The sequence below is a fragment of the Prionailurus bengalensis genome, chromosome D2, assembly GCF_016509475.1.
Source record: "Prionailurus bengalensis isolate Pbe53 chromosome D2, Fcat_Pben_1.1_paternal_pri, whole genome shotgun sequence".
Taxonomy (NCBI): Eukaryota; Metazoa; Chordata; class Mammalia; order Carnivora; family Felidae; genus Prionailurus; species Prionailurus bengalensis.
Window position 1 is genome coordinate 61,329,137 of NC_057351.1, and position 19,339 is coordinate 61,348,475.

At 54.3% G+C, this 19,339-nt stretch overlaps 1 protein-coding gene across 2 annotated transcripts in view; it reads left to right on the plus strand.

Moving 5' to 3' along the window:
- Positions 1-19,339, plus strand: part of NEURL1 (neuralized E3 ubiquitin protein ligase 1) — a 79,137-nt gene that overhangs the window by 31,661 nt on the left and 28,137 nt on the right. Inside the window, exon 1 of one of the 2 annotated variants that reach the window (XM_043597439.1) lies at positions 13,233-13,364. The exons of the other annotated variant lie outside the window; for it this stretch is intronic. Within the exon in view, the coding sequence (XP_043453374.1) occupies positions 13,331-13,364 (34 nt within the window). The 5' untranslated portion in view covers positions 13,233-13,330. Of the gene's footprint in view, positions 1-13,232; positions 13,365-19,339 lie in introns of those variants that run through there. 2 annotated transcript variants of the gene reach the window in all.

Consider the following 19,339-nt stretch of genomic DNA (forward strand, 5'->3'; position numbering starts at 1 on the left):
CTTGGAGCAAACACTGGGATGGATTTCAGAGTTCCAGAGCTGGGGCCCTCAGTCAAGTGTGCTTCCTGTGCTGGAACACCTAAGGGGGTTGACTGGGGTGGAGGATGAGGAAGGCGAGTGCTCTCTCTTAGGGATGTCATTGCAAGTAACAGTGCTGACCTGGGTTGGCTTAAACAGTGAGGAGCCATACTATCCCAGATCACAGGCAGTCCAGGGGTGGGTAGATTTCAGGGTTGGTGGGCAAGGATGTAGTCAAGGGGGAGGTACTTGCCATCTCTGTGCTCTGCCATCCATGGGTTGACTTCCTTCTGGACTAGTAGTGACATGGCCATGACAGTGCCAGGAATCACAACCGGACACAACAGTACCTAGAGGAAGAAGAACACTCTCTCGTGCCTCTTTCTCAGAGGGGTCTGGCTGGTTTTCCACTAAACTTCACCGGCCAAAAGTGGGCCACATGGCCGTTCTTGATCCGATCACTGGCAAAGGGAATGAAACCCTTGTGATCAGTTTATACCAGTGGATTACAACCCTGGCTGCACATTAGAAACCACCTCGTTTTAGAAACCGTGCTTTTAGAAACATCCATGCCTGGGCCCTGTCTTCAGAGTTTCTGTGCTAATTGGTCTGGAATGGGAACTAAGCATCGGTAATTTGGTAACGTCCTTAGGTGATGCTAATGTGCAGCCAGGGTGGAGAACTCTCACCTTGGAGTAGAATGGATGCTGGGGAGGCAGCCACCATGTTCCTTATGGTCACTCACCAGTTTTGTGTGGCCGGCACAAGGCACAACCTCTGAGCCTGTTTCCTCACTTGTGAGGTGGGGGCTGGCAGTAGCCACCTCCTGCCGTTCCTGGGAAGATTGAATGAACTCACGGATGGCCCTAGACTTTGCGAACTCTAAGTCGCTGACACCTGAAGGATGGTTGCTCATCCTCCTCCTCCATTTTGGAGGGAAAGGGTAGCTTCTGTGCTGCCACGAACAGGGTAGTGATTTCTCCCGAGCACAGCTTCCTGCCGTTAAAATAAAAAACGAAAGAGAAGGAAAAAACGACAGACCAGGAAGCCAGAGGCAAAGGCAGTGGGCTCTCTTCTTCTTGGAAGGCGTGGGTTTGAATGTGCTGCTATAAACGGTTTATGCAAACGAGTTGGAGGGGCTCATCCCCCTGCTGCCTGGATCCGGGACTGGCTGGGAGACAGCCAGGCACACGGCTTCCGGCATCTCCTCCTTGCAGTCTCCTCCTTGTAGACCTGCAGTGGGCGGCTGGGGGCTGGTGGACGCTCCCCTGCTGCCTCCAGGGAAGATGGTCAGATAAGGCTCTGGTTCCTCGGTGTTCCGGACACACCTGGCTGCCTGGCTTCTTGGCTGTTTCTGAGTGAGCACTGCCTGGTGCTGCCGGGAGTACCGAGGGAGCAGCGAGGGCCACCCCCAGGGCTGTGAGGTCTTAGGCCAGGCAGTCTCTTACTCTCAGGTACCACTGTGTCCACAGGGACCTGGGGCACCGTGGCTGGAAGGGTGATCTTATAGCTGCCCTCTGGACCTTGGATAAGGGACCGATTGGGCCAAGTAAAGGCCACCGGCCAGCAGCCCTGGCCTCCCTTCCTCCTTCCTCCTCTACCTCTCCTTCTTTTCTTCCTTTCTTCATAAAATACACTTTGAGTGCTACCCAGTGCCCACCATGCTAGGTGCTGGGGATCTAGAGCTAAAAGGTCTGCCATTGGGTTGCTCCAAGTATGAGATGGGGACCCTCCCCATCACTGTAGGGCTGGGGCTGCACAAAAGGCTGGACAAGTCTTGGAGAAGGAAGGCCCTGTCTGCTCTGGGGCATTGGGATGATCTCAGGGGAAAGGGCCCTCTGAGCTAAGAGATGACGGTGAGACAGGAGTTTCTGAATGCCTAGTGTGGTAAGGGGCACTCCAGGTAGGGGAACAGTGTTCAAGGAGCCATGGGCATGTGAGGTGCAGCCATGTTCGAGTATATATGTGGTTCTTGTGCATGGAGTGTAGATACTTGGTCTGGGGGATGTCACAGGACATGAGGCCAGACCCGTGGGCTGGGGCCAGTTCACAGAGAACCTTGAAGGTGGTCAAGTTTATCCACTGTCGGCTCTTTGCTGGTCAGTGACCAGTTGGATTAGTCAGGTAGAAAGGTCAGCCTGGCAGCCCTGAGGAAGAGGGATGGGAGGTCAAAGGCTGTAGGAAGAATTGTCCAGATGATGCTGGTGGCCTGAAATTTGGGAGTAGCCAGAGGATGGATTATAGAAGGACACAGTGACTATTGAGATGGAGGAATCCAGGATGATACCAGACTTCTGGCCTGGCTAGTAGAACTCTAAGGGTAAACCAGGCCACAGAACCTTGGAGATGTACCCATGTCTGGTGGGGTCAGGAGGAGGACTGACTGGGATGCAGTGGGCAGCAGAGGAATACCCAACCAAGAGCATCCTGGCCCATCCTTGGCTCTCCACCAGACCTTGGTGGAAAGTGGCGGAGAGGGAGGGGCTATTTCAGACAGTGCAGGAATTCTTAATTGCCTTCCCCCAAATGATTCCCTCCCATAGCTCTGATTCAGGAAAATCCTGGTTCGGAGCTAAAATGCATGTGTCCGGTGCCTCCATTTTACAGATGTGAGAGCTGTGGCTCCGAATGGAGATTGACTAGCCCAAGGTCATAGAGCAAAATATGGAGGTGGCAGCATGACTAGTAAAAATAGACCCCCCAACAAAGACTAAGGTGGTCACCTCCCTTCTTTGGCCCTGAGAACAAAGAGCTCCCCTCTGGGTAGGAACAGTGGGTTTGGCTAAGCAGGGTGGAAGGTGTGAGGGCTGGGACATTGTTTTAGAGAAGAGAGGGACGCCCTGGGGGAGAGATCCCTGCTCCCATTTGCCTAGCAATGGGGCCCAACACAGGAGCTGCATTAACCCACCTCTTGGAGCCCTTATCCCTGCCAGGAGGGAGGAACCTCTATAGACACTGAAAGGGGCCACCCTCCCTGAGTCTCCCCAAACCCAAGCAGGCCTCTGCAGACCTTCCTGAGCCTTGTGAAGTTTTACCTGACTCCCAGGGAAGGCTCTTTCCCTCTACAAGTTGGTGTTGGAGAGGCCACCTTGTGCGTTGCTGGGGTCTCTCGTGGCCCGCCTGACCCTTGGCTCCAGCAGCTGGAGGGAAGGAGGGAGGAAGTAGCCCCGAAGGGTATGGAATCTTGGGGAACGAGGCTGAGATACTGGAGAGAGAGGAAAGGAAGGTGGGGGCAAAGGATGAACGTGCAGATTGGGAGATGGGGCAGCTACAGGGAGGAAAATGGGTTTCCTGTCACCGCCTTCACCCTGTGGTTATTTCTGCCCTTCTTGGGCTGTTCTTGAGGCAGGAAGACCACAGTCCCCACAGCTGCCTTTGGTCCAGCCACACCTTGAGCTCTGGCTCCAGAGGGAAGGGTTGCCAGCACTGAGCCAGCCACATTGTCATGGTCCCCAGGCCTCTAGGTCCCCAGTCACATTGTCATGGTCCCCTGTTTGTGGGGCTTCTCGCCGATGTGATGTGAGGCTGTCAGGGGTTGGGATCAGGGACTCATTCTGGGCTTCGGGCTGTCGGTGCACTTGGGGGCGGTAGAATTCCTTCAGAGGCTCGGTGGGCTCGAAAGCCGTCAGCCTCTCCGGAGAGGCCACGTCAGCACTCACAGGTTCCTGTGTGCCTGGGGGTGCTGCCCTCCACCCTGCAACTGGCATGGCCAATGTCTGCCGTGCTCTGGGTCATGGCCTCTGGGAAGTGGGCACAGGGCTGGCATAGGTCAGTGGCTGAATGGACCTTAGGTCTGTCACTCACTTTTGTTCTGTGAGAACAGAAACTCCTGTTTCAGAGCCAAGCTGAGCCCCCTCCCCGCTTCTGGTGAGCACCTGCCATTCCCTTTCTCTTTTCAGAGCATTTGTGTCTCAGGGCCTGAAAGGCCCGATACCTTCTTGCATTAATCTGCACTTCCCCTTTGGACACGTGTATGCTATAAAGCTCTGGCTCCCAGAACTCAGAGCCCTCTCTGACACCCCCCCCCATATGGGAGTAGGCCCAGACCCTGGTTGGGGTGAGGTCTGTGGGTGGGTGCTTAGATGTACAGCAGGGACCCACACAGGGCAGGGCAATGACTGTGGGAATGCCACAGCCAAAGTCCAGAGGCGGCTGACGTTGGGATCAGCAATATTTACATTCGTGCCTGCACCCACCCTGGGACCCTCTGATGGATGCTGTGTTTACTTAATTGAAGGGGGCTTTTCTCAGGGCAGCACTGTGTTGTAGACGGAGTCCTGGAGCCCAGACTCCTGAGTCTGAGGTCTGGGTTCTGGGTGGCTTTGGTGCTTTCTGGCTTTGGCAATTCTTTTCCATCTCGAGCCCGTTTTTCTCATCTGTTAAAAAGGGATGAGCATCTGCCCTGTCGTACCAAATGCTTTTGCAAATCCGGTAAGATTTTGGTGAAAGTTTTTTTTTTTTTGTAACTTTTATGAGCTGGGTTATTGTTCCAAGAGGCCACGTGTCAGAGAGGCCAGCACTCGGACGCCTGTGTCTGGTGGATGCGCATGCAAATCCCAGACTTGCTGCATATTAGCTGTGTCACTGGGCTACATATTAGCTGTGTCTGAGCCCCCATTTCCCCACCGAGGGTGATGAGTTCCAGTGCTGCCTTTTCCTCCTGTGGGCCCACAGCAGGTGTTTCAAGATGCCCGCAGCAGATGTAATTTTCTTAATTGATTTGAGTACTCGTTTGTCTTAATTCCTTCCTAAGTTTTGTAGGTGGAAGAGGCGCTGGGACCCTTGCTAAAGGGGTACAGGTTCTTTAGGGGAGCCAGGTCAGAGATCATGGTGGGCGGGGCGAGGCAGCTAGTCCTGGTGGGACTAAGGAGCTCTGAGGGGTGGAGGCCCCTGGGCAGCGGTAAAGTGCGTCTGGTGGAGGCCTCTCTCCTGGGCTGGGAATCCGAGACCTCGGGCCCCAGCAGCCCTCTGACAGCTCCCGAGACAGCCCAGCTTCTCCGCTCTGCTGAATGGCTTCCCAGATCCTGTACCCTGATCTGGCCTGGGCCCTGTTTGGTCACGAGCCCAGGCCTCACCAAGGCCGTACCCATTATCGTTGGCCTGGCCAGTATCTGCTGCCCACCCTCCCAGGAGGTACACCGTCCAGTGCTCATGAGTGCAGGCCCTGGAGGCCAGCTGACCTGAGGGCAAATGCTAACTCTACCATTTCCACATTCTATGCCCCAGTTTCTCATCTGTCAGGTGAGTGTTCCTCTGCCTCCCACACTGTTCTGAGCACACGGCATGTGTGAACTCATCCCCCACCCACTCCCCCTGTAGCCCTGTGAGGCAGGCATTATTATCATCAACCTCATTTTCAGAAGAGTAGGTGTTAGAACCAGGATTTGAACACAGGCAGTCTGACTCTAGAGCCTGCTCTTTAAAAACAATTTTTTTAATGTTTATTTATTTATTTATTGAAGTTTATTTGTTTATTTACTTATTTATTTATTTAGAGTGAGGGAGGGGCAGAGAGAGAGGGGCGAGAGAGAATCCCAAGCAGGCTCTAGGCTACCAGTGCAGAGCCCGACGTGGGGCTTGATCTCATGAACTTCGAGATCATGACCTGAGCTGAAATCAAGAGCTGGACGCTTAACTGACTGAGCCTCCCAGGTGCCCCCAGAACCTGCCCTTAGCCACCATCTGTGAAGCCATCTAATGTAGACAGACACACACTCTTAAATGGTGGCAGTGAGTAGCACTTAGTGTTGTCAGATCATTGGGATCTGGCTGCCGGTGGCCCTGCTGTCAGGGCTTGGCCTCTGGGGGTCCTGCACCATCACACTCCTATCCCCGCTAATGCCCAATGTCTGACTGTTGGAGTGGGTGGCCCCAGCAGGGGGCAGGGCCAGGGCACAGGAGTAGAGGTGGGGGCTGAGCCAGCTGGTCCTGGGCTCTGCCGTTCCTCAGTAAGCTGGACCTGGGAGGGGCAGGAAGCAGAAGGGAGCCTGAGAGCAGACTCCTCAGAGGCAGGAGGAGGGGCCGAAGGAGGCCCAGGGGGCCCTCCCAGCCCCAGGATGGTTTCTTCTGACTGGGGGTGTGTGTGTGTGTGTGTGTGTGTGTGTGTGTGTGTGTGCGCGCGCGCGCGCATGAGGGTGGGGTGGGGGAGGGTGGTCTCTGCCTGCAGAGGAAGGATTTAACCTCCTGCTATCAGCTGCCAGCTTTTCTCATAATCCGGACAGGCCTGCGGGATCAGTCGGGTATGTTTACGAATCTCGGATGGATGAGGCTCATGTCTTGCTCCAGCACATGTGTCCTGTCTCCTGTGTTGCCTTGGGTCTCATCTCTCTGCCTCACCTCCCCCGTAAACGTTTCATTGTCTGCCCTTCCTCACCCTCCTCGGCAAGGTCATAATTTAGGGAGCGCCTTACGAATTCAGGCCCTGGTAATTTATCACTTGTGATTGATCGCTGGGACAAGGACTGACTTCAAGTTGAAAGTTCACTCTGCCCCTGAACAAAAACAGAGCACTAACCAGGTGATAAGGGACGATGTTTAATCCGCTTGCTTAGAAGGACCTACTGTTACTCAGCACTCTGAAATGGTATTTGCATTTCAGGCATGCGTGCAGTAACACACGTAAAGCACCAGTGAGTGGTGCACGGTGAGCGGTGCTGAGTAAATGGTGCTCACGGGATGGCGAAGATGGTCATTGTCTATTAAGGCCCTCCTCCTCCCTTTCTTTTCCGCGGTGTAACATGCTGGGTGTGCTGTGTTCATATCCTGCCTCCTACCTCTCTCCTTGCTGAGACTGGGGCAGCAACCTTAGACTCTCTATGTAGTACATAGATAGATTCCTGAGCTCTCTGGGTCTCTGAACAACATCATCGACAGCAATAGTTACTATTACTTGTTGAGCCAAGCACAGGGCCTCAGAGAAGCTCAGGGGGTTGGCCAGTCACGCGGTGGTAGAGCTTGCCTGTCTGACCATAAGATCAGCGCTCCCAACCCGTGGAAGGGTGGGGTGGGCACATCTCTCCACCCTCCCTGGCCAATGACCTAAATCTTACCATAGGCAAATGTTTGCTTCCCGGTAGGGGCTCTGTGGGTGTGGGCTCCGTCTGGCACACTCTGTCCTGGGAATTAAAACCTGGTTTCTTCCTTGTTGTGTCCTTTCTGCCTAGCATGGACGGTGAACCCTCCGTCTGGTCCAGGCTGGCCGGGCTGGCCCTGGGAAGCAGGCGTAGGTGTGTTTGTGTCTTGGAGGGGCTGAGAAAGGGCTGCCTGGCACTGGGCCCAGGGGCTGGGAGGGGCGGCCAAGTCCAGGCCGTTTTCTCAGATTCTCTTTCAGTTTCCGCCCCCGCCTCTGCACCTGTTGTGTTCCCATCATCCTGGGCGGCTGGCAGCTGTCACTGCTGGGGCACCTGTCCCAGCTCCAGAGGACGTCCCATAGACTCCCTGGCTCCAGTTTCTCTGCAGCACATAGCTCATGCTCTCAGCCTGTGTCCCTGTGTGTCTTTATCCTCCTCTCCATGCACACTGCTCTCTTTGTGCACTCTTGTCCTGGTTCTGGGCACGGGAAGAAGCTTTGGGATGGAGGTCCCTGCTTCCCATTCTCCGGCACCAGGCCCGGTCTAACGATGGCCCAGGAACGATGGCCCTGGCAGGTTGGCCTCAAGCCTCAAATGCCAGGTGACTCATCAGTTCAATCGAATTATCACTTGTTCTTGACGAAAAAGATACTATAGCAACCAGGAACTGCCTCCCAGCTCCTCCCCGGCAGGGCTGCTTCCCCTCTCTGACCTCTCTTTATGGACCTCTGCAGATAGGAATCCCGTCTGCCCCTACACCATAAAGAGAAGTTACCCCCTCTCCTTGTCCAGTTTTATCTTCCGTGGCTTTGGATGCCCTGACCCGAAGGTCAATGGCAGGTTAAGCACCAGAACACATTAAACCTAAGTTTATGTCCTTATTCTGTATCCATTGCGTGACCCCTGGAAAGTCCACAGCTTACTAGGCCTCATGTGCTACACCTGTAAAATGAGCACATGACTTCATGGCCTTCTTGAAGGCAGTGATTCTGGACCAGAGCTTTCTTGAGGCTCCTTCCCTTCAGGGATCTTGGAATGTGCGATTCTGATGGTTGCTGTTGTTCAGTGAACTTGTTCCATGTTTTGTTCTTCATCTGCTAGGTCCGCCCTGGACTTTCGAGTTCTGAGAGGGCAGGTTTAGCTGGGGATGTGGGTGATGGGCCTTGGGGGACGTGGATGAGGAAGGGCTTGGTGAGGAGAGATGTGGGCTGAGTGGCCTGCCATGGAGACCAAGATGGCACCCAAGAGGGAAGAGGAGCAGGCAGAAGGAGATCAGAAGGCAGGGGGAGAGGCCTCTCCGGAGCTGAGTGGGTTCAGAGAGCCAAGGGGGCGGAAGTTCTCTGCAGCCAGAGGTCAGATGCAGCAGGGGGCTAGCCAGAAAGGGAGGGGTTCTTAAGATTGGCCACGTTTCTCCCAGACCAAATTGTTTCCCCAGGACACATGCAGCCCTGCCTTCTGCCTTGTGGGCTCTGAGGCATTGCAGCCCCCATGCAGGTCATGGACAGGTCTACTTTCTGCAAGATTTCCAGGATGGAGCCCAGGATGGGCTCTCCTGCTAACAGAATGGAAGTCCAGTCTTCCTCCAGTCCTCAGTCTCCCCACCTTCATTAAAGCTCCATCCTGGGGTATCACCCTCCATCCATTGGAAAACTCCTAGGCTCTGCCTCCAAATAGAATCCCTCTGATTCCTTAAGGAAAAGGCACACTGTTCCCTTGTCTGCTCTTTCCCAAGCAAGAAGAATCCCTGCCCTTTGGCCTTTTCTGGATAGAGCATGAGTTTTGATGCAGACAGATCTGGGTTTGAGTCCCAGCTTGTCTTGCCTTCAGTGTAGCCTCTCCGAACCTCAGTTTAATTGCCTGCAAGACGGGTAGGTCTCTGTCCTACAGGGATGTTGTGGGGATTCGGTGGGATTATGTACTTGAAATACTTAACACGGTGTGTGGCACATAGTAAGTGCTCAATAAACGGTTGTGTTTATAGCCTCTCCTGTAGATTTACTTATAGATTCTCCATCCCTGTTCATATCCTTTCCATGCCTTCACGTTCCCTTTCACATCCTTTCTAGAGAACAGGATGCTAAAATAATTCAGCCGGAGGAAAGGAACTCCATCCCTTGATCCCAGCATGGCTTCTGCTTGGCTTCTGTAGGGAAGCAGTTGGGCCTTGCTTACCACTGGGTTCATAGTTGACACTCTGTGAACACTTGATGAGTGAGTGAATGATGTAGGTCAGTGGTTTTCTCGCCCCATTTAGAAACAGAATCCTTTGGCTGAATGAAATTTTTTGTGATGCCCCAATGAATGAAACAGAGAGGGCATGCAGTGCTGGCTGCTGCTTCATCTGTAGAGGCCTGGACACTGCTCTTGGGAGGCGGTAGGGGGGACCCTCAGACACAGGATGTTGCCACTTCCTATTTAAATTGGGGAATGGATTGTAGGAAACAGGGCCCAGGCCTGCCGGGGAACCCCTTTAGACAGTGGTGTTGTGAAAGCCCAGGGTCCAAGCGCCCCCAGTCCACTCTCCAGTGGCCAGAGTGAGGGCCACCACCTACCTGAAGGACTTCTGGTTTGCTGAACTTTCGCTCTGTCCCCATTCCTGCTTGGTTACTGACCCCCAGTCCTGCTTGCAGAAAATTATGTGGATTCTCTTCCATTCCTGAGATCTTTCCTGAGCACTTGCTCTGTGCAGGCATAATGCTAGGCTGGAGGGGAGAGAGGGCAAGTCAGGTCCAGGCCCATCCCTGCTCACACTCCTGCTTTTTTCCCTGGCGCCTTTTCTTCCTCCGTGCATTCTCCACACCAGATGGCTGGATGACCTTTTAGAAATGCAGGTCTGGTCTTGTTGCTTCTCTGCTGAACCCTCTCAGGGGTTCCCTACTGCTCTCAGAGGGAAGGCCAGATTCTTCACCCTGCTCTTCAAGGCCCTCCTGGTGTGTCCTCTGACCACCTTGGCCTGCCAGCGGAAACTTTCCCCTGGCTCCTGCTGCTGCCTTTGCCCCAGCTGTACCAATCTTGCTTCTAGAATGTGTGGGGCTTCCTCCAGCCACAGTGCCTTTGTACATGTCATGGTTACTCTCTGGAGCACTCTCTCTCTCTCTTTTTTAAAATGTTTATTTATTTTGAGAGAGACAGACAGACAGACAGACAGGCAGAGGCAGAGGGATAGAGAACCCCGAAGCAGGCTTTGTGCTCAGTGCAGAGCCTGACATGGGGATTGATCTCATAACTGTGAGATCATGACCTGAGCCAAAATTAAGGGTTAGCTGTGTAACCCATGAGCCATCAAGGTCTCCCTGGAGCTCTCTCCCTTCAAATCTACCTCCATAGCACATAGACCTACTTATCCTTCACCTTTGCTTTTCGGGAAAGCCAGCCCCAAGCTCCCTGAGAACCCTACTCCTTTGGGACACTTTTCTAGGATTGTGATTCTGTGCACTTTAGTGAGACTACTTGAGAGATACGTTTCCCTCTGGACTGTAAGTCCTCGAGAGCTAGGGCTTATTACTGATCACCTCTGCACTCCCAACTTAGTGTCTGCCCCATAGTCGTAAGTGCTCATCAGTGTTGGTCAAGTTGAATTGTTCTGATGCACCCAGGGTAAGCAGACAAGGCCACAGCTAGGCATGACCATCTCTGTGTAGGGCAGAGTAAGACAAGGGCTTGGGAGAGGCATAGCTTGAGGTCCGAGGAGAGACAAGCTCCAAGAAGGGGGACTTACTCTGCCCCTGGGATCCCAGGGAGGCCTCTCAGAAGAGGTGTTCCTAGTGATCAGGGAGTGGGAAGACTAGGCTGGCCATGTGAAAGGGGCTGGTGGGGAAGGGCCCAGGAAGGCGCATTAAAAGGCAGGCAGGATGAGGGGAGTTGACTCTGCTGCTCTAAGAACAGCTTCCAGAGCAGCCTCTTTTTGCCTTGGTTTCCTCATCTGTAAAATGGGCATAAAAATGCAACTTATCCCTTAGGGTTGTCATGAGGATTGAACAAATTAATGTGTGTAGTGTGCTTAGAACTGCTTGGTACATAGTCCTGTGTTTGCTATTATTATGATTATTTATCCCACAAAAGGAGTTTGGGTTGTTTCCCCCTCTGTTAGACTTTAAATTAGCCTCCTTCCCCCAGAAGAACGGGGTGTGTATGCCACGGAGCATGTGCATGTGTACGTGGCTGTGCACAGCCAACAGCAAGATGTGCCTGTACAAAGGGGCAGCCTTGTGTGGAATTGGGTGTCACAGCTCATTCCAGAGAGGAGACTCAGGCATGCCTCTGGTCTGGGAGGAGGATCAGCATACTGGGCTTGTGGACACTTTCACCCAGGGCCTGCCTAGCCCTCTGGCCGGTGACACTAGGTCAGGCCTGAGTGCCCCTCCCCCAGACCAACTCACGGGCGGCAACAGCAGGGTCTTGAGGTGAAGGCTCAGAGCCCAGCACAGCCCCTCGTAGTGTCCAGGCCTCTGAGTCCCTTATGATATGGGGCAGCCCCTACCTTTCCCGTAGCTCTTTCCCCAACTCCCATGTCTCCGCCCACTGGCCTTCCCTCCCCACCCAGATCTTTCCCTGGGAACCCAGATCCCTGACCCTGAGGACAGGGGCTGGGGGCTGGGCCGGGCCCGGGAGAGGCCCTTGTCCTGCAGAGAGCTGCAATGGGTGATGGACTGTGAGATTGTCTCACAGACCCAGGCTTGAGTCATGACTCTGCTTCTGACCTGGTGGGTCACCTCAGGCAATTTCCTGAGCCTTTCAGAGCCTCAATTTACTTTTCTGTAAAATGGACGTACCTACCAGTAGCGCCTCCCACCTGGAATACAAATGAGATAGTGCATGCAGTGCCTGACACACTGTGAGTGCTCGTCGCACAGAACGGTGTCGTTCTGGTGATTCCCTTGTGCTCCCAGCACTCACGCCTGCCTAGGACTCGAGGGGCCTGCCTTTCTCCCGCCCTCTGCCCTCTCTGCCTGCAACTCTGCCTGCAACCTCTCCCCTAAGTGTGGGGTGCCAGGTTTTCCACACTCAGGATTTCTCTAGAGACTGCATGAGTCTGTGGGAGCGTGCGTGTGTTGAGTAGGCACATTGCAAGGTGTGTGTGTAACGGTGCGAGTGTGTGTCTGGTGGGCAGGAGGTAGGTAAGTGTGCATATGGTGGTGAATGCTTATGCGAGCCTGGGTTTGTGCATATACGTGGGGCGTGGTGCAGACAGGTAGTTAGGTTGCTGACACACATTACCATTAAAGGGACCGTTGGTGTGGAGGTGAAAGCGTGGATCCCTGGGCTTCCATCCCAGCCCTGCCACTTTCTGGGTTGGTAACCTGCCTCTGCCTCACTTTTCTCATCTGTAAGATGATAATAATAATAATAATAATAATAATAATGGTACCTATTGATGACAATACTGACCTCTTCACTCAGCCAGTGAGGACTTAAGGAGTTAATACTCCTAAAGCATTTGCAGTCAAGCCTGGAAGAAGATAGAAGCCATGTTAGCTGTTTGTTATTAAGCTCCACTAGCCCGACTGACTGTAAGCCCCTTGAGGATAGGACAATGTGTGTTTTGCTCTCCATGGAACCCTCATTGCCTTGCCCATTGTCTGCAAGTAGGAGGTGCATAATGACACGTGAATGGCTGTAAGCCTGGGTGAATGGGGAGGTTGTGTGCATGTGTGTGTATCTGTGATGAAGTGGGGAATGAGCATATGTGCGTGCACACGCATTCGTGTGCGTGTGTGTGTGTGTGTGTGTGTGTGTGTGTCTGCTCTGGTTGGGGCATCTCCAGTGCTTTCTGGAGCTTGGCTATTTCAGGAAGCCTCTAGTCTCCTCCTCCTTATGTAAATAAACATGACAGATCCCGTTGCCTGTACCAGTACGGGGAGGTGGGGGAGGCTCCGGGAGTGGGTGGGAGCCTGGAGGCGGCAAGCTGGGCCAGAGGGGTGTGCTTGTGTGTGCGTGAGTGCGTGTGTGTGTGTGTGTGTGTGTGTGTGTGAGAGAGAGAGAGAGAGAGAGAGAGAGAGAGAGAGTGTGTGTGTGTGTGTGTGTGTGTGTGTGTGTGTGTGTGTGTAGCTGGCCTCGCGGGCAGGAGCCGTGTGCGGGAGGGAGTTTGTGGGGACACGGGAGGGGCGGGCTCTGCCCTGCCATGCCGGCTGCTGGCCGCGGGGGGAGGAGGAGGGGCAGGAGGAGGGGAGCTGGCGGCTAGGGTGGCTCGGTGACGAGGCCAGCCAGCCAAACGAAGGTGGCCGTGCTGCCCGCTGCCTGCGATGGGGGGACAGATCACCCGGAGCACTCTCCACGGTAAGGCCCCAGCTGATGCTAGGGGGTCTGCCCGGTCCCAGCCTGGGGACCACCTGGGGAGGCTGGAGCCCGGCACACTCGGGCGAGGGCATGATCATTCCCCTGCCTCTTTATTCCTTGGTGGGCTCTGGGGCTGTGGGAGGGGGTGCTTTTGGGTGGTTGGCACTGGGGAAAGCAAGGGAGCCTGGAGAAAGCAGGAAGAGGTGGGCTTTCTCTGGTAGCCGGCAGAGGTCAGGCAGCTAAGTCTCCCCACAAAGTCTTGTTGTCCTCTTACCTTCTTGGGGTGCTGACCAGCCCCGACATGGGATGTGAGGCCCTGGGTCTCCATATCCCCCTCTCCTAACACTGAGGCAAACCATAGTTAGACAGCTGGGGGGACGTGTTTGTAGTCCTGGGATGCAAGCCATGGAGGTCAGTGCTGTGTTCCATGATGGAGACGTGGAGAGATGTGTGGGCACACACGTGTGTGCGTAAGTGTGTGTGTGTGCCTGTGCTCACAAGGGTGCATTGGAGGTGTCTGTGGGTGTGTACCTGTGCCCGCTTGTGCCTGACACACGGATGTGCAAGTGACAGCCCCCCACATTGCCTGACCTCAGTTCTCAAAGCGTATGCTCTTCTGGGGAGGCCAGTGAACTTCTGACCCCTGGGGTGTATGTCCACGGTCAGACAGACGGACAGGCGGGCAGGTGAAGGGGTGGAAGGGAGGAGCACTGGTTGGCTCCCTACTTGCAGAGCTGCTTTGTGACCCGGCTCCTGTCCCCTCAATCTGCCTGGCTCAAGCGCTGTGGTCTTGGGAGTAACATGGCCGATGTGGCACCAGACCCAGAAGGGAAAGACTTCCCAGGGACTTGTTTTGTCATTGCTGGGCCCCGGGAGCTGGGGTTTCTGTACAAACTGGCTGGTGCCAGAACAGTGTGGGCTGACCTTGGGCAGTCCCTGCCACACTGCCCTGTGTCCCCTGCTCCCCCCTCGGACGGGGTGTTAGGAGATGGGGCAGCCTCCATCTGCTGAGTCCGGTGGGCACTGAGGAACCTGGGTGGGGCCCAGGAAGGAGGGAGGGTGGTGGCAGGAGCGATCGGGAAGCTGTGGCTGGGGACCGGTGACCAGGTGGCTTCTCTCCCTTCCAGGCTCTGGACTTTGAGAGAGTAATTTCTAATTAAAAAAGAAAAAGGCAGGAAAGGAGACATGGGAAAAGCAAATCATTGGCTCTCTTAAAAGGAAATACATTTTGTCCTGGGCCTGGAGGGCTAAGTGACAGATGGAAGGTCCTGGAAGACACATAATCCGGAGCCGGCCAGTGGCCTGGGCCTTGGCCTGAGACTCAGACTAGGCTGACCTGGGCCCGGCTCTGCGTGTCTGTGGCACGGGGGCTCCTCTCAGAGCTCACTGGCCCCAGCATGGCCTGTTGGCAGAGGGTCTGGAGCGGACTGGCATTTTCCACTGGAATCAGACTTGGGCAAGCCTGTGGCCTGGGAAGGACAGAGAGGCCCTCCAAACAGGCCCAGGATGCAGCACACTGTCCTCCAGCTGCCTTGGAGCACAGGCAAGACCGCCCGAGCCAGGATACGGCCTTCAAGAGCTCATGCTGTGGAGTAGATAGGCACGTGTCATAGTGAGGCCAGGTGTCTTCTGGAGCCTCGGTTTTCTCACCTGTTAATGGGGCTCATAGTAGTACCCTCTTCATAGGATTGTTGTGAGGGTTACGTGGGAGAGTATGAATAAAGACCGAACATGGGGAAAACCAAAAGGGCTTGGAAAAGCATTCTGAGGCCAGGGTCACATTCGGGACAGGAGGATACCTGGGATATGCGGAGAATTCTAGGAGTGGGGGGCATCCAGGCCGGGTGGACGTTGGCGAGTGCTAATCAAGTGTCTCATCTGCTTTACCCTCCTTCCCTCCCCCACCCTCAGCCAATACCACCCCCCCTTAGGCTGGGCCTTCCACCAAGCTGGCCCGGACCCTTGCCTCAACTTACCATCAACACGAGTAGGAGAGGGGAGTTGGGGGTTGTGGAGAGAGCGTCTTTGCCTGTGTCCCATTGTCCCTTAGCCGGAACCTCTGCTTGCACGTCCTCACATGTCCTCTCCTGCGTCCACAGCTGCTCAGGCCCACACCTATGCACCGGCTATCCCGGCCGCTGTGGCTTTAAAACTCTTCCCGGGAGGTGTGTTGGGGGAAGTGGGAGATTCAGGGGTATCGCTCCTTGCTCGGGGCGCCCTCAGCCCACACTCGATTCCCTAAGAATAGTTACGTACTTCTCGGTTGTATTTTCACCATGGGCCTTGGGATTTGGGTGTGGTGTGAACCCAGGTTTTGGATCGCTGGGTGACAGAGGTGAGGGGGCTGTGACAGTGGTATGTTTGTGGACGTGTTTGGCTGTCTGTGTTTCTGGTGTCTGCAGATTGTGTATGTGTGTTTTGGGCCTCTGTGTGTGTACTGAGTGATGTGTACATATCTGTCTAATATTTAAGGGATTTCATGCTTTGCCTTCGCTTCCACATGTGAGCAGCCACATTTATGTTGCCCTGTGCCTGGGCCGTGTCCTTGTTATTTTGTAGATAGATGTCTGGGTTTCTGCACGAGGTGTGTGCATGCGTGTGTGTGTGTGTGTGTGTGTGTGTGCGCACACGCACTTGCGCGCGGGCTGGTGGTGAGGAGTTGGGTTCCTCTGGGACCGGCCTGGCAGGAGACCCATGGGAAAAATTAATTCCCATTTGGAAAATGGTTTCGGCAGTTACATGCTTGATGTCTTTCATCAGGCAGATTTCCAGAGCGGCTCCTAGTCTTGAGGGCAGGATCGGGGGCGGGCGAGCACCAAGGGAGGCAGCAGTGATACTGAGAGGCCCCTCCTCCCCTCCCTCCCTCCCATGCCCTTCCCTCTTCTTTCTTTGCCTTCCTCCTTCACCTCCTTCAGTGCTCCCCCACCAACAAGGATAGGCCCAGTGCTGAGGGGCTGATGGGTGGATGACACACACATATTCACCCAGATGTATGTGTCACCCCCACGTTGATCTCTGGACCAACAAGCCCTAGATGCTGGGGTGCAGGGACTTGAGAGATGGTTCCCACTCTGTCCTTTCACAGAGGGGGATGCTGTGGCCCAGAAGGGGGAAATGGTTGGCTGAGGTCACGGAGCTGGTGGCGTCAGGGGAAGCCAGGCCTTGTCCCTTCTCAGTTGGCTTCCTGCTTGTCCTCTTTGGGTTCCTTAATTCTCAAATGGGCAGCAGGGGAAAGGGCAACCTCTGGCCTTATGAGACCCTGGGATTAGCACAGAGGGAGCTGCCTGACTCCTGGAAGGGGCTCTGGAGGCTTAGGCCAAGGTGAGCTCACAGGTGTGGTGGCTCAGCTTGATCTGACTTATTCTCTTAATTCAGCTCCTCTGTGTCTGGCACCCAGTGAGCACCAAGCAGATCCTTGGTCATTAAGAGGGAAGAGTGAGGGGTACAGGCCCTGGGTGGCTGGACCATATGGCAATTGGAACTGTGGGTGGCTGGGAGGCAGGTGGGATGGAGCTGTCAGGGACAGCTTCAGGGATGTGAGTCCTGAGCTGGGCAGTGAGGCCAGGCAAGGCTAGACTGGAAGAGGACGGTGGGACAGGTGTTCTTGGTGAGAGTTTGAATCCCGGTCCACTGGCCATGTGACTTTGGGTCAGTCCCTTCATCTGAGTCTCATTGTCCTCTTCTGTACATTGGGGATGGTAAGGTTTACCCTGAAGGTTGGTAGAAAGATTAAGTAAGCTAATGAGCATTAAGTATACCCTGTGCATAGTAAGCACCCTATAAATGGATGTGTCTCTGTGAAGGTTTCCGTGGAGGCTCCTCCAGGCCTCTGTATGTTCGTGAGCGTATACACACACATGCACCTGGTGCCCCTAAGGACCAAGAATATCTCTGCGCCCTCCGACCCTGATGAGTCCCTGGGACAGAATGTTCCTAGATGCTTGTGTCCACCATCAGGCATGCCCACTGGTTGTGTGTGTACATGCATGCACACATGAGTGAGTACGGATCTGTGTAAGGGGAGGGTGATGGTCTAGGTAGTGTGTGGATTTATGTGACTGAGCCGTGCTTCCACCCAGAAACCCACATTCTCTCAGGCTTGGCCTGGGGACTTTGGGGAGATGCTGGGAAGACAAGGACCCGGAGCTGAACCCAGAATAGTTACCATCTGGAATCCCCTTCTGGAATCTTGGGGTAGGATGGGGGTGGGGGAAAAAGAGGGCTGGTCCCCTCCCAGCAATGAGGATATGGGGAGGCACAGCTGTATGCACATCTGGCTGCTGGAAAATGTCGGACTGGGATGTCTCACAGAAAGAGTGAGAACGGGGGGCTCAGTGTGGGGATTAACTTGGTGACAAAGGTGCCGATCTTGCCCACTGCCCGCTACCCTCCTTCACCCAGCTTGTCATCATGGATTCATTCAGACTTCCAGGGAGAAGCAGGGCCTGCTGTAGGCTTAGCCGGGGCTCTAGGGGAGATGGTAGGCTTACATGGCCCCTAACCCTGAGTCACAAAGGCATGTGTACATGGAGGCTGCAGAGGTCATGGGGAAACCAACTAGAGTGGACTGGAGGGTTCGTGTAGTAGAGAGAGGACGCTGGCCAGCTAGCTGGGGCTCGCCGAAGGTGGCTTTGCAGTGTGTTATCTGCATTCAGAACTTAGTTCTGTCACTTACCAGCTACGTGATCTCAGGCCAGTTATGACCTCTCAGAGACTCTGTTTCCTTATCTATAAAGTGGGACTAATTGACACTGCATTGCTGCATAACGTACCTATTGTTGTATAGCAAATTACCCCAAAAGTTAGTGGTTTAAAACAGCAAACATTTCATTATCTCAGTTTCTGTGGGTCAGGAATCTTGACACAGTTTAGCTAGATACCTCCAGCTTAATGTATTTTGGGAGATTACAGTCAAGTTATTGGCTGGGGCTGTGGTCTCATCTGAAGGCTTGCCTGGAGGGGATCCATATCCACGCTTACGTGGTGATGGGCAGTTCTTGGTCCCTTGCCACACAGGCTTCTGCACAGGGTTATCTCAAGACATAGGATCTGGCTTTCCCCCAAGGGAGAAACCCAAGAGAGGCAAGAGAGAGTAACCAGGATGAAAGCTGAAGACTTTTTATACCCAGTCTTGGGCATGACCTCCTATTACTTCACCAGTATTTCATTCATTAGGAGCAGTATTCCATTCCACTCTACACCCAAGGGGGCAGGGATTGCAAAAGGGGATGACTTCCAGGAGGCAGATGTGTGGATCATAGGGGCCACCTTAGAAGCTGCTTCTTCCAGACACCTGCCTTGCCGGAACTGAGACAGTGAGGTGAGCTTGTATGTGAAGGGCATCTGAAACCAAAGAAAGAACTAACCTTCATGACTTTCCCTTTCTTCTTTTTCCTGCAGGCAAGTGGGGGAGCTGTTGAAGGTTCTTAGGCACGTAGTGTGGGATCTTGGTGCTGGGCAGTGAAGGAAGCTGTCCTTTTAGCACCCCTTTCTCTGATTTCTCCACAGGACACCAGAAAGGGCAGGGCACAGAGTAGGTACTCCCTGGACACTTGCCAATTGGTCAGGGAGTTCTTCACTGATTGAAGAATCAAACAGTGGCATTTCATTCAACAATTTGCATTGAGCCCCCACACCGTGCTCTGAGCTAGGCACTGGGGAAACAGCGGTTTCTGCCCTCGGGAGGCTCAGGGTCCATCAGGGAGACAGACACAAATAACCCTTCAGCCTTTTCTTGCCGGAAAGCTGCACTGCAGAGCACGGAAAATGATCCGAGTGACTCTTCTCAACTCCCAAGGATGGCACGCACCCAGAACCATTCTGGATGTGGAGAAGACAGATCAGTGCATTGCCTACAGTGGGTGCCTCAGGGCATTTGCGGTTAATTCTGTGGAGGAGCCAGAGTTGAAAGAGGCTACTTGGGTGCTGGATGCTGTTAGGGGTTTGTGGGTGGAGTCCCTGGGGGTCCGTAGCAG